Here is a 14,577-nt window from a genome sequence, read left to right on the forward strand (position 1 = left end):
ATCCATGGTCTTTCCCTCTTTTCCCCTTCCCTACTTGGTAAGAGCAGGCATGGGTATCTTAAGTTCTCAGAGGTGTCCATATCTTCCTCCATCCACTGTTGTGGAACCTGTGATGCTGGGGGCCTGTCCTTCAGTGTCCATAGCACCCTTTGCCCTTTGGTCATGAGGTCCCTCTTCCCAACCATAAGGATCTTCCTTGTGGCCTGGCCCCTCTCAGGGAGGAAGGTGCTTTCAGATGCTCCCTAAATGCTCCCAGGACGGGAAAGAACAGGCATGCCACCCCCTCTGCTGCCTTGTGTGGGCTCCGTGACTGATAGTTTTAAAAGGTGACCTCCATCCTAAAGAGGTTTCAACATGAGCAGTTTCCTGTAGTAGCAGAAGGTCATCAACATGGCAAAGTAAAGGACCTGGAACTTTTGAAAGTTCTTCTGTAGCTTTCTTTGTGCCTCTTCCTCTTTTTAAATCCAGAAGAATAGGATCGTGTATTTTGGTGCGAGTTTGCTTAGGTATTGTCACAGACATCCCAGGCATCCTGTATTCTATTAGCAAGCAGATGCCATGAAAAATGTTAAAATAATAACAAACAGCAAGAAGAAAAACCTATTGCAAACATACCCTGAGTGTCACATTTCCTGCTTTAGACAAAGGGAAGGAGAGAGCAATAGCCTGGGTGACTCTTGGTGTCTAATATCACGAACTTTCTAAAAAGATCAGTCTCTACACAATCAACCTTTTGGTCATTTCCACATGTTACTTTTGAATGGTTCTTGGTTACCTGGAGCTCCTTTCCTTCCCGGGAGAGCAGGAACTGACTCTGTGACAAAAGGAGGAAGTTGGACTGGAATCTGAATTCTAGAGATCTTTCAGAAGAATATCACAAGGCAGCATACGTTTGCCAAGCCAGTAGGGCTTCAGGAGGTTAGAGAAGGGGGGAATCTTAAACTGCAAAGAGTGGGAGAGTTTGAAGCAGTCCTTGGGGGTCCTGGTAGTATATCTTGGAGGTTGGGGGCAGGGGGGTGGGGGAGAGTGGGGAGGCGACAGTCACTCAGACCAAGTGTCTGGCGCAGTGTTGAGGGCTTGGTTTGACCTGAGTAGGGAGTGGAAGAAACAACTTAAGACCAGAGAATCTAGGACTGTAAATTTAGCTGAAAATTTTGGTTTTATCCTATATAGCTGTGGTTAGCTATTGGCATGATACGAGCCATCTTTTAGGAAAACCAGTCTGACTTTACTATGAGGGTGCACTCCTAAAGTGTTGACATGGGAGACTGGCTGGGATGAACACAGGGCCATAGAGCCCCAGCTGTTCAGCTCCGCCACCTGCTCGGCCAGGCTTGAACAAGGTATTGGCCTCTCTGAGCTCCTGGCTCTCAAGTGCAAAAAGTGACTCATCATCCCTTCCTCACTGGGATGAATGCAGGATTAAATGAAATAACAAGTGTGGAGCACAGAGCATGGCAGACGCTGGCTGCTGTTGGTCTCCTTCCCTTGGCGTTACTCTCTAGTCCACTGGTTTTGAGGCTCTGTCAGAGGAGCTGTAGACTTTTACTTGGGAGGCATATCTGCCATTGTCCCGATACACCTGTGAGCCCAAGTAGACCAGGAGGATACAAACTGAGAAAAGACACCCGTGGGTACATGCCTGCTTAAGTGCCAACTTTAGAGTGCTTCTATCACTGCTATCACTAAGCCATTACAAGCCTTGAAGAAAGTGGGGAGCTGACAGGCTTCCTGGAATTTGCTATAGTGACGATGCTTTTTATCTTTCTTTCTCTCAGCGCGCTCAGTCTGAATCCCTGAGCGACCTGACGTGCACCCCAGAGGAGGAGGAAAACGAGGAGAAGCCACTGCTGGAAGTCAGCCCAGAAGAGAGCCCCAGCTCTGGGCAGCAGGACGTGGCGCCAGACAGAGGCCCTGAGCCTGGGCCACCGGCGCCCTTGCCGCCACTCGGAGGGGTCCGTGCCAGACGCGCCCGCCTGCAGCACTGCTCGGCGCTCAGGGCCAGCTTGGAGGAGGAGGGCGCCCCCGGGGACGACCCCTCAGGCCGCCCGGCCACCCCGGAGCTCGTCGAGCCCGAGTCGGCCCCCATCCTCCGCGTGGAGCCCCCGTCCCCGCCGGAGGGCCCCCCGCATCCAGGTCCCGACGGCGGAAAGCAGGAGGGGGAGGCGCCCCCAGCAGGCCCTTGTGCCCCGGCCGCGGACACGGCGGAGGAGGTGGTCTGTGCTCCCGAAGACGTCGCGAGCCCGCTTCCCACCGCCCTCCCTGAGGGGGACACGACGCCCCCCGAGACTGACCCCACCGCCACCTCGGAGGCGTCCTCTGCTCCCGACGGGCCAGACCGCAGTGTCCCGAAGGAAGCGGAGCCGACGCCGCCCGTGCTCCCGGACGAGGAGAAGGGGCCCCCAGGGCCGGCGCCCGAGCCCGAGAGAGGAGCAGAGACCGAGCCCGAGAGAGGAGCGGGGACCGAACCCGAGAGAGGGGCGGAGACCAAGCCCGAGAGAGGAGCAGAGACCGAGCCCGAGAGAGGAGCGGGGACTGAACCCGAGAGAGGGGCGGGGACTGAACCCGAGAGAGGAGCAGAGACCGAGCCCGAGAGAGGAGCAGAGACCGAGCCCGAGAGAGGAGCGGGGACCGAACCCGAGAGAGGGGCAGAGACCGAGCCCGAGAGAATTGGGACCGAGCCCTCCGCGGCGCCTGCCCCGAGCCCGCCGGCGCCCAAGAGCTGCCTGAAGCACCGGCCCGCGGCCGCCAGCGAGGGCCCCGCCGCGTCCCCGACGCTTGCAGCCGCGGAGTCTCCCCCGGGGGAGCACGGCCCCGGTTCCCCCGACGCAGAGGCCGCCGCCCCGGAGCGCCCCAAGGCCGAGCGGGCCGAGGCGCCACCGGCAGGCGCCGAAAGGGCGGCTCCAGAGCGGAAGGCGGAGAGGGGCGGCGCCGAGCTGCGAGGCGCGAAGAAGTTCTCGGTGTCCTCGTGCCGAGCGCGGCCTCGCCCGGGCGCCTCCCGCCCGCTGGAACGCGCCAGCTGCCGCCTTCCCCTCGCGAGGAGCAGCCCGGCCTGGAGGAGCGAGGCGGCCCTTGACGACCTCCAGGGTCTCCCCGAGCCCCAGCACGCGAAACCCGGCCCTCGGAAGCCGGCGGAGTGCGGCCCTCAGGACTCGGGGGACAGGGCGGCCAGTCCGGCCGGGCCGCGCAGGAGCCCCCAGGAGGCGGCCGCCACCCCCGGCACGAGAGAGCCCTGCCCAGCCGCCCAGGAGCCGGCCCCGAGTGAGGACAGAAACCCCTTCCCCGTCAAGCTCCGGTCCACCTCCGTCTCGCTCAAATACAGGGATGGCGCCTCCCAGGAGACGAAGGGTGTGAAGAGGTACAGTGCGGAAGTCCGGTTAGAAAGGTCGCTGACCGTGCTCCCGAAGGAGGAGAAGTGTCCCCTCGGGCCGGCCCCCGCCCTTCGAGGCGCCAGGGCCCCCAGCGACCAAGGAAAGGGGAAGGCCCGGCCCCCCGAGCCGCTCAGCTCCAAGCCGCCCCTGCCCCGGAAGCCGCTTCTGCAGAGCTTCACGCTGCCGCACCAGGCCGCGCCCCCCGACACCGGCCCGGGAGAACGCGACCCCAGGAAGGAGCCCAGGACGGCGGAGAAAAGGTCGCTGCGCAGGGGAGCTGGTAAGAGCGCGTCGAGGGTGCGGGAAGGGCAGGGCCTGGGGAGATCCACATCCGCTGGCACATCTTGCTGGACACTCGCTAACTGTGTAAATGCTCCTGGTACAAACGTTGTTGCAGGGGAGTTGGAAGGAGTCAGAATTCCCACTAACATCATGTCTGATCTAGAGCAAGCTTGTCCAACTCGCTGCCTGGGCCCGGGGTGGCTTTGAATGTGGCCCAACAGGAATTGGTAAACTTTCTTAAAACATTGAGACTTTATGCGAATTTTTTTTTAAAGCTCATCAGTGGCCTTTTGTGTTGGTGTATTTTGTGTGTGGCCCAAGACAATTCTTCTTCCAGTGTGGCTCAGGGAAGCCAAAAGATTGGACACCCCTAATCTAGAGTAAGGAATAGGCCGACCTCGGTAGCTCATGCCTGTAATTCCAGCACTTTGGGAGGCCAAGGCCTGCGGATAAGCCCAGGAGTTCAACACCAGCCTGGGCAACATAGCGAGACCTTGTTCTACAAAAAAATTTAAAACTAACCAAGCGTGGTGGTGCACGCCTGTAGTCCCAGCTACTTGGGAGGCTGAAATAGGATTGCTTGAGCCCAGGAGTTCAAGGCTGCAGTGAGCTCTGATGGTGCCATGCACTCCAGCCTGGGTGACAGAGTGAGACCCTGTCTCTTTTAAAAAGAGAGAGAAAATAAGGAATAAAGAGTAGAAAAGGGAAAATAAATACCAGGATTTTGTATAAGTACAGGGAATTCAGTGTGTAGAGATAAAGAGAAATGTAAAAACTGATTTTGATAGGACTCTCAGTGAATCTGTCAAATTCTTCTCCCACTTTTCACCTGAGAAACTCAGCAAGGTCCAAATCCCAGGACATGCGTACTCATTTTGATGCAGGTTCTTTCAGGGCCTAAGCTATTTCTTGGCTATAAATGAAACATACTCCTCTATCAGGGTCCTTCTGACCTTTTCCTCTAAGAAAGAATTTCCTCCTGCTGTTCATAATCAGGTTCGCGTGGCCCAGCTGCACATGGAACGTATTCCATGTATTGGAATCACAAGTCTGTATAAAATGTAAGTCTCTCTCAAGAGGGTCAGCATTTACTTGCTGTCGTGAAAGGGAGATTGTGTTAAGATTGAGGCAGAACGTAGGAATCTTTGAAGGCAGCTGTCTTTTGAAATGAGCAAAGTAGATGACCTTTCTCTGTCTTTGACGTTTGTCACTTCTTATGGAAGTGAGGAAATGAGACATCTGTTGAAAATGTGTGTTTGCAGCAGAGCTAAAGAATCTTTCATTGCTGGGTTTTTTTGTTTGTTTGTTGTTTGTTTTGAGACTCTGTCTCACTCTGTTGCCCAGGCTGGAATGTAGTGGTACAATCTTGGCTCACTGCAACCTCCACCTCCCAGGTTCAAGTGATTCTCCTGCCTCAGCTTCCCGAGTAGCTGGGATTACAGGCGCCCATCACTGCACCTGGCTAATTTTTTTTTACAGTTTTGGTAGAGACGAGGTTTCACTATGTTGGCCAGGCTGGTTTCAAACTCCTGACCTCAAGTGATCCACCCGCCTCAGCCTCCCAAAGTGCTGGGATTACAGACGTGAGCCACCGCGCCTGGCCTGCTGGTTTTTTTTAAATTAATGGAAATCTGTGAGCCAGAAAACGACACTACACAAATAAGTTGTGTGTGCATGTGATGAGGGCCCTAGAGAGAAGTTTTCCATGGCGAATTTTGTTTTTTAAAAATGTTTTGGCCTGGCATGGTGGCTCACACTTGTAATCCCAGCATTTTGGGAGGCTGAGGCAGGCGGATCACAAGGTCAGGAGCTTGAGACCAGCCTGGCCAACATGGTGAAACCCCATTTCTACTAAAAATACAAAAATTAGCCAGGCGTGGTGGCGCGCACCTCTAATCCCAGCTACTCAGGAGGCTGAGGCAGGACAATCACTTGAACCCTGGAGGTGGAGGTTGCAGTGAGCCGAGATCATGCCACTGCACTCCAGCCTGGGTGACAGAGAGAGACTCCATCTCAAAAAAAAAAAAAAAAAAAAAAAAAATGTTTCAGACTACTCAAGCACTGTATTGTAGGAAATAGAACCTGGTGGCTCTCTGAGGGAATCCTGTACCCTAAGAGGAAGATGCATACACAGGAAGAAAATTAGCTCATACAAAACAATGTGAAAACAGTTCCAAAATAGTCTAATCTTTTCTGGCTCTTTTACAGTACTTTAAATTGCTAAGGTGACACACAAGGATTCACAGTTCCAAAGAGCCCACACATGTGGCCTTCCCAATCTGAAGGCCCCTTGGCACAGCCGTGATTTTGAGTTGCTGCTGCCACTGCAGTAGGATAATCAGTGCGGGAATTTGGAGGAAGTTCAAGCCGTAGCTGACGATCCACTCTGCAGATTTCCATTGAGGTTATTGAAGCTATTGTAGAGTGATTAAAAAAGCCATTGAAGTAGCAAGGGAGGAAGGAGTCGCTCTCTGTGCACATGAAACCCTGACCTTCATGGCCCAGAATTGAAAATGTCTCTCAAGGGCTTGCTAAATGAATGGAACTTAAAAACAGAATATCAAGCTCATAGTCAAATCTGGGAAAGAAGCTTCAGAGGGCAATGCTTTGCCCATTATTTATATGTGAGTTCCTCAACCTAAGCCAGGTTTTCTTCACTATAAAATGCCTGGGATGGTCTGTAAAGACCTTGTGTATTTTTCTTTGATTTATAAAATGTAATAGAGTGTTTGTTTATTAACAGCTTTTCTTATGTAGTAGAAGAGAATTGTCTCGTCCATCTAAGTTTAATCACATTCACTAAAGCCATAGAAATGACAGAGTTAGATGAATTCCAAAGCGAAAGAAGAATCTAGGTTACTTTATGGGCATGAGTAATGATATTCATTTTACCACACAGAAAGGAGGGAAGGAATTACCTGCATTCTATAGGGAAGCAACTCTGGGGGCAGGGGCAGTGGTACTGGAAGGACAGGTACCAGGACAGGCTGGGCCTGCTGCCTGATCCTACCTGGACCTTGAGGGACTATCTCATGCTGATCAGAGCAGAATCTCAGGGTCTGCACTGTCAGACCCCAGTAGTGAAGCTGCCCCCACACCTTCCCCAGATACCAAATCTGTTTGTGCTTTCATTGATTATTATCACTTCTACTATTATCATTCTCATTGCTCCCAAATTATGTTAGCTAGAAGCAATTCAGTTCATATAAAACATACAGGTAATGAAAGTTTTAATAACAATACCACTCTGCTTCCAGAAAGACCTAATATTTGCTGTTGTGGTAGCAAATACCTTGCCCAGAGCTCCCGAATAGTCTGCCACCTCCCCCGTCCTCCCTCCAGGGCATGTATAGTAAAGTTGGATGATTGACGTGTTCCAGATGACTCAGCTTTGGGCATTCAAGCTGCTTGGTCCCCAGCACCTGGTTTATTCCTCCTTCTCCTCTTCCACACCTTGTTTTCCTTCTTTGAAGGAATGGAGGAACACTTCAGCAGAAGGAGTAGGGAAGGATGCAGTGGTGGTTGGTTGTGGTAAACAGGAGCCTGGCTTACCGAAGGGGCTGAGCCTCACAGGGGCTGTGCTGGAGTGGTTACTGCAGTCTTAGTACGTGTCTGTGCTCCTCGAGGCAGAGGAGCCCTGTTTATAGGCCTGGTTCATAATTTGCTGATCTGTCCTAGGAAGTAAATGGCCCAGGGTTATCAGCCGTGTTCATTTGTGCAGAACATTTTACATCCTCCTGTTGGTTCAATCCATCCCAGAGTCTAAATTACAGGTCATAAAGCAGCTTCTGCACACAGGATTAGAATGAGAACAAAGGAGTTAGAGAATATTGTGTGGAAAAATTGGAAAACACAGAAAGTATGTAGAAAAAAAATCACTCCTAGGTCGACTCTCCTTCTAGTCTGTCTTGTTTCTGGGTATGAGATTTATTTTTTTTTACAAAGTCATGGTCACAGGTTGGTGTTTTGGAAGGTAGCGTAAGAAACCACCCTTCTCACCTGGGGACCTCATTTGATAACCGGCGTTGGCTAATCTGAGCTGGATTCCTCCAGACAGGGTTGGTGACAGAGTAACACACTCCAGTCTCTGACCCTCTTTTTCTAGACTCCAGTACTCACTCATTCATGCATTCTTGTTTTCAACAAATATTTAATGTCCTCCTGCCATGCAAGCTCTTTCTTGGCCCCAAAAGATGGGAAGAGCACAGGGGACTGACGCGCGGAGTTTATTGTGTGGAGAAGGCAGGTGGTAGCTGGATGCCGGAGGAGTGTAGACAGCCATTTTCTGGCCCACCTTGTCTTTGGATGTCACAGCCATTTTCTGAAGGAAATGAACTGAAAGAGACTGTCACCCTTTTTAAATGACACAGTTCAGATATATTCAAATTCATTTGGGTTAGAATACAAGCTGTCAAGGGTTTTGTTGGCATCCTGCTAAAAATATATTCCTATCTCTTGAATTTTCAAAATTTCATTTTATTGTGATATGAACACCTAACATGAGATCGACCCTCCTAACAAATTTTAAAATGTACAATGCAGTATTGTTGTCTATAGGTACAATGTTGTAGAGCAGATCTTTAGAACGTATTTTTCTTGACATAACTGAAACTTTATAAACATTAATGAACAGCCCCCAATTTCCCTCTCCCCCTCCCAGCTCCTAATGACCACCTTTCCACTCTTCAATTGTATGAATTTGACTATTTTAGATTTCACATAGAAATGTGATCGTGTAATACTTGTCCTTCTGTGACTGGCTGATTTCACTTAGCATAACGTCTTCAAGGTTCATTCCTGTTGCTGCAAGTACAGAATTTCCTTCCTTTCTAAGGCTGGATAATATTCCATTGTAGGTATACACCACAGTTGCTTTATCCATTTGTTTGTCCAAACACGTTTAGGCTGTTTCCACATCTTGGCTGTTGTGAATAGTGCCTCAGTGAACAGGGAGTGTTAATATCTCCGAGATTCTGATTTCAGTTCTTTTGGATATATACCCACATATGTTTTGAATTCTTAAAGAAAACCAGCTTTGCTTACATTGGCATTTTTTTTAGTCTTGCCCTTCCCTTCACAGTCCCTTCTGAGCAAGTGTCATCAACACTGTAACCTCTGTTTCCCTGCCTTTCCTCTGCTCCTCAGCCATCTGTGTCTTATCCTTGCATGCCACCCAGTACAAAGCGACCTCTCCTCATTTTCCCTCGTGCAAGACTCATCACAGAATCCCACTCATTTCCTAGAGTTCTTGCTTCCCTTGACTTCTTGGGCCACAGCAACCAGCCACCTACCCATCTGATGAGCAGCCCTGACTTGACACTTCAGCATTCATAATTCCATTTATCGATACCACCTCCAGCACGGTTCTCTTTCCTTCTCAGTACTCCATCTACCCAGATACTCAAGCCAGAAACCTCAGCGTTATTACAAATATCTTGATATGAACAACCCTGAGAGGCCTAAAAATGATAGGAAAATCACCTTGTAATCCTACGGCTTTAAAAATGACATGAAAAGGGACTTGCTGTTCTGACCAAGATGGAATAAACACTTAAACCACCCCATCTCTCCCACTGATACAACATCAAACCCTATGCAGAATGCATAAAGTGAGTATCAGAGGACTCTGAAAGGTAGATAAGAGGAGCTGGTAGCCTGAGGAGATAGATCAGGACCCAAGTGATGACTCCATGGCAAGTGTGAGTAGTGAAGGAGCACCTCTGTCACTGGTGGCATCAACAACTCCTGCAGGCCAGAGTTCCTGAGACTTTCCCAGCCTAGATCCCACTGCACACCCCCACCACCAGCCCCTATGGGACAGAGCTTGTTGGACAGCCTTGGCCCTACTCCAAGTGAACACCAGCAACGAAGCAGCAAATCCCTCTTAGCGGCAGCATCCCTGCAGGATGGAGTTCTTTCTGTTCTCTCATCCCTATGCCAGGCAAATGCCAACCACAAGCTGAAAACTGCTTGCCCTGGTGGCAGTGGCAGTGATGTCCCTAGTGAGGCACAACTCTTGATTCTTTCAGTCCTAATCTTGGCTCATCAGTGAAGTGGCCCACCCCCCACCCCTGCCGAAGATGATAGCAATACCCTCTGCAGGGCAACGGCCCTTTAGCCCTTCCAGCCCTGCTCCAAGTAAGCACCAGCCTAGAGCACTCCAGGTGAGCACCTGCCTCTCCCCACGGCAGCTCCTATGGGTCAGAGCTCTTTTGACTCTTTAGATACTACGCCCGGAGAAACCCAGTAATGAAGCTATACGCCCGTGTTAGCACAGACAGCAGCGACAGGTATGGTGGTTGGGGGTCCTGCAGGCTCCTTTCCCTTGCCACTCTGTCCTGAGGTGGTCCCAGTCACAAGAAGGTGCTACGGTGCAGAGAGGCTAAACCTTGGCTTTCTAGCCGTAGAACCTTGAGGAGTGGAGATTACAGAAAGGAGACATCTGAGTTAGATATCCTTTAAATCTGTGTCTGAAGTTCTGGGCTCATCCGTGAGCTGCACATGCATAAAACTGACTAGAATGAGCACAGCAAAACCTTTTGAGAATTTTAACAGGACCAAGTCTCAGCAGAATATTCAAAATATCTAGGATATGAACCAAAATTATCCAACATACAGAGAACCAGGAAAGCCTAAAAAATTCTCAAGGAAAAAGGCAATCAACAAATGCCAACCCTGAGAGGATTCAAATGTTGGAATTATTAGACAAAGACTTTAAAGCAACTATTATGCCACATTCTAAAAAGTAAAAATGAGTACTCTTGGAATTAATGGAAAGATAGAAATTCTCTGTAAAAAAAAGTAGAAGCTATAAAGATAGAAATTTTAGAATTGGAAAAGCTGGAGTGGCTATATATTAATATCACACAAAGAAGACTTCAGAAAAAGGACAATTATTAGTAATAAAATGGAACATTATGTAATGATAATTTTAGCAATATTGGTCAATCAAGAATGCATAATAGTGCTAAATGTGTGTGTCCCTAACAACAGAGCTTCAAAATACATGAAGCAAAAACTTGGTAGTACTAAAAGGAAAAATAGATAAATCCATAGTAAGATGTAGAGACTTTAGCACTCCTCTGTCAGTAGTCAAGAAAAGTAGCAGGTAGAAAATCAGGAAAGATATTTCAATTGGGTCAAGTCGGTTGAACATCATCATCAGCCAACTTGACCTAATTGATATTTATAGAACAGCCCACCAGCCACAGCAGAATACATGTTGTTTTCAAATGCACATGGGACATTCATGAAGATATACCATATTGTCACTAAATAGCCTGTATTAAATTTAAAAGAATTGAAATTATCCAAAGCTTGTTCTGTGCCCTTAATGAATTAAATAAGAATTTGATAACATCTGAAAAATATCTGGAAAGAAATATGAAAAAGATCATCAAATATTTGAAATTAAACCCTACACCACTATATAATCCGTGGGTCAAAGAGGATGTCTCAAGGGAAATTAGAACACTGAATTAAAATGAAAATACAACATATCAAAATTTGTGGAATGCGGATGAAGTGGTACTTAGGGAAACTCAACAGTAAATTATATTAGAAAAAAAATGTTTCAAAGCAAGAAAAAAAAATGTTTCAAAAATGTTTAAGCTTCCACTTTAAGGAACTAGAAAAAGAAAAACTAAACCTAAAGCAAGAAGGAAAGAAATAATAAACATAAGAGCAAACGTAAATGAAAATATAAAAATAATAGAAAAAAATTAATGAAGCCAAAAGATGGTTCTTCAAAATAGCCAATAAAGTTGATTTAAAAGCGGAGGGAAAAAAGACACAAATTACAAACATTATGGAGTGCCACTACTGACCCCACAGGCATTAAAATGATAATAAGGGAATACTATGAACAATTCTACGCACATAAATTTTACAAATGAGAAGAAAAGGGCCAATTCCTTGAAAGATACAAACTATCAAGCTTAAAAAGTAGCGTGAATGGTCCTATATCTGTTAAAGTGATCAAATCTGTAGGTAAAAACCTTCCAGATAACTCCATTTTCACAGGGTTTCGCTGGTGATTTCTACCAAGCATTTAAAGATGAAGTAACACCAATTATACAAAATCTCATGCAAAACTAAGGGGGAACACTTCCCAACCCATTTTATGAGGCCAGCATGATTGTAATACTGGAATTAAAGACAATACAGAAAACCATAGACTCTTTGTATACTATACTAAATTCAGAGATACTATATTTCCTCATATTTTTTTCTAAAAGTTTTATGGTTTTTATTTTACATTTAAGTCCTTTTGAGTTAATTTTGTATATGATGTGAGACTTAGGTCAAGGTTCATACTTTTGCCTATGAATGTTCCTATGCTTCAGGACCATTTGGTTGTGATGTGCAATTTAATATACTATAGTATCTCTGAATTGAGATGCAAAATTCTTTTTTTTAAGAAAAAAAACAGAGTCTTGCTCTTGTTGCTCAGGCTGGAGTGCAATGGCCATCTGCCGGCTTCAAGTGATTCTCCTCCCTCAGCGTCCCAAGTAGCTGGGATTACAGACACCCACCACCACACCTAGCCAATTTTTTGTATTTTTAGTGGAGACAGGGTTTCACCATGTTGGTCAGGCTGGTCTCAAACTCCTGACCTCAGGTGATCCACCCACCTAAGCCTCCCAAAGTACTGGGATTACAGGCATGAGCCACTGTGCCTGCCTAGATGCAAAATTCTTAACAAAATATTATCAAATTGTACATCACAACGAAATGATCCTGAAGCATAGGAACATTCATAGGCAAGAGTATGAACCTTGACCTAAGTCTCACATCATATACAAAATTAACTCAAAAGAGGTCATGGACTTAAATGTAAAATGAAAACTATAAAACTTTTAGAAAAAATGTGAGACAGTATTTGCAGTATAGGGCTAGGCAAAGACATCTTAGACTTGTCATCAAAGCATCCAAAGTGGAAAATTTGATGAATTGGACATTATTAAAATTAGTAACTTTTGCTTTGCCAAAGACCTAGTTAAGAGCCTGACAAGACAAACTACAAACTGCAAGAAAAGATAGGCAAATTGCATATCCAATAAAGGACCAGTATTTAGAATATATAAAGTCTTCTCTAAAGTCAATGGTTTAAAAAAAAAAAAAAAAAAAAAAGCAAACAAATTAGAAAATGGGCAAAAGACATGAACAGACATTTCACCAGAGAAAGTGTGCAGATGGCAAATAAGCACCTGAAGATATGCTTACCATTGTTAGCCATTAGGGAAACACAAAACCATAATGAGATGCGATTACATAACTATTAAAATGACCAAAACAAAAAATATTGATAATACCATTGTGCTGATGAGGATGTAGAGAAAATGCAACTCTCATTAGAGTGTCATTTCTATAGCTGATGGGAATGCAAAATGGCACAGTCACTTTGGAAAACAGTTTGGCAATTTCTTATAAAATTAAAAATACACTTACGACCCAGCAATTCCACTTTAGGTATTTATCCTAGATAAATGGAAATGTACATTCCCACAAAAGTCATACATTAATGTCTACAACAGCATTATTCATAATCACCAAAAACTAGCCAGGTGCAGTGGCTCACACCTGTAATCCCAGCACCTTGGGAGGCCGAGGTAGGTGGATGACTTGAGTCCAGGAGTTCGAGACCAGCATGGCCAACATGGTGAAACCCATGTATACTAAAAATAAAAAATTAACTGGGCGTGGTGGTGCACACCTGTGGTCCCAGCAACTTGGGATGCTGAGGCAGGAGAATCGCTTGAACCCAGGAGGTGGAGGTTGCAGTGAGCAGAGATTGTGCCACTTGCACTCCAGCCTGGGTGACAGAGCAACACGGTCTCAAAAATAAAAATATAAATGACATAATCACCCAAAACGGGAAATAACCCACATGTACTTCAGCTGGTGAATGGGTAAACAAACTGTGGTACATCCATATGATGAAAAACTACTTAGCCATCAAAAGGAATGAACCCCCAATATGCACAGTAGCCTTAATTGTACATGCTCAGTGAATAAAGCCAGTCTTTCAAAATTGCAAACTGAATTATTCCATCTGTGACATTTGGAAGAGGCAAAAATATATGGACAGAGAACAAATACGTCAGTAGTTGCCAGGGGTTGGGAGTAGAAGGAGAGTCTGGTTACATAGGGGAAGGAAGAAGGAATTCTTCAGGGTGTTGATATTCTGTATCCTGTTTGTGATGATTGTTATAAGAAGCTAAACGTGTTAAAACCCATGGAACTGTACAACGAAAGGGTGCATTTTACTATTATATAAATGTAAGAATAATTTTTTCTTTCTTTCTTCCTTTCCTTTCCTTTCCTTTTTCCTTTCCTTTTTCCTTTCCTTTCTCGGAGTCTGTTACTCTATCACCAGACTGCAGTGCAGTGGCGCAATCTCGGCTCACTGCAGCCTCTGCCTCCTGGGTTCAAGCAATTCTCCTGCCTCAACCTCCCGAGTAGCTGGGACTACAGGCGCGCGCTGCCATGCCTGGCTTTTTTTTTTTTGTATTTTTAGGAGAGACAGGGTTTCACCATGTTGGCCAGGATGGTCTGTATCTCCTGACCTCGTGATCCACCCGCCTCAGCCTCCCAAAGTGCTGGGATTACAGGTGTGAGCCACCACGCCCGGCCAGAATAATTTTCAAATACAAAAAAAAGGGGTAGTGGCCTCCTGCCCACCCCTTTCTGAACCTCTTTAATCCCACTCCCCAGGGGGAACCACACTGCCAGATTCATCCTCTTTCCCTTGAACACCGCAGTCATAACCACAGCAAGATGGGCCTGCAGATCTAGGCATGTGGATCCTTTTATTTTAATCACAAAAATGCTGTACATCTTGGCCTGCGTTTGCACTCCACAGTAAAGCATGGGCACCTTTTTTTTTTTTTTTTTTTTTTTTTAATCAGCGTGAACTGCCTCA

The 14,577-nt window shown here is 46.7% G+C and overlaps 1 protein-coding gene across 7 annotated transcripts in view; it reads left to right on the plus strand.

The window, feature by feature from the left end:
• Nucleotides 1-14,577, plus strand: part of CRACDL (CRACD like) — a 146,127-nt gene that overhangs the window by 113,197 nt on the left and 18,353 nt on the right. For all 7 annotated transcript variants that reach the window (XM_024795486.2, XM_024795487.2, XM_024795485.2 and 4 more), the window contains exon 7: nt 1,779-3,651. In XM_024795486.2, coding sequence (XP_024651254.2) covers nt 1,779-3,651 — 1,873 coding nt within the window. The remainder of the gene's footprint in view (nt 1-1,778; nt 3,652-14,577) is intronic.

Source organism: Macaca nemestrina, chromosome 13, assembly GCF_043159975.1.
Source record: "Macaca nemestrina isolate mMacNem1 chromosome 13, mMacNem.hap1, whole genome shotgun sequence".
Classification (NCBI taxonomy): domain Eukaryota; kingdom Metazoa; phylum Chordata; class Mammalia; order Primates; family Cercopithecidae; genus Macaca; species Macaca nemestrina.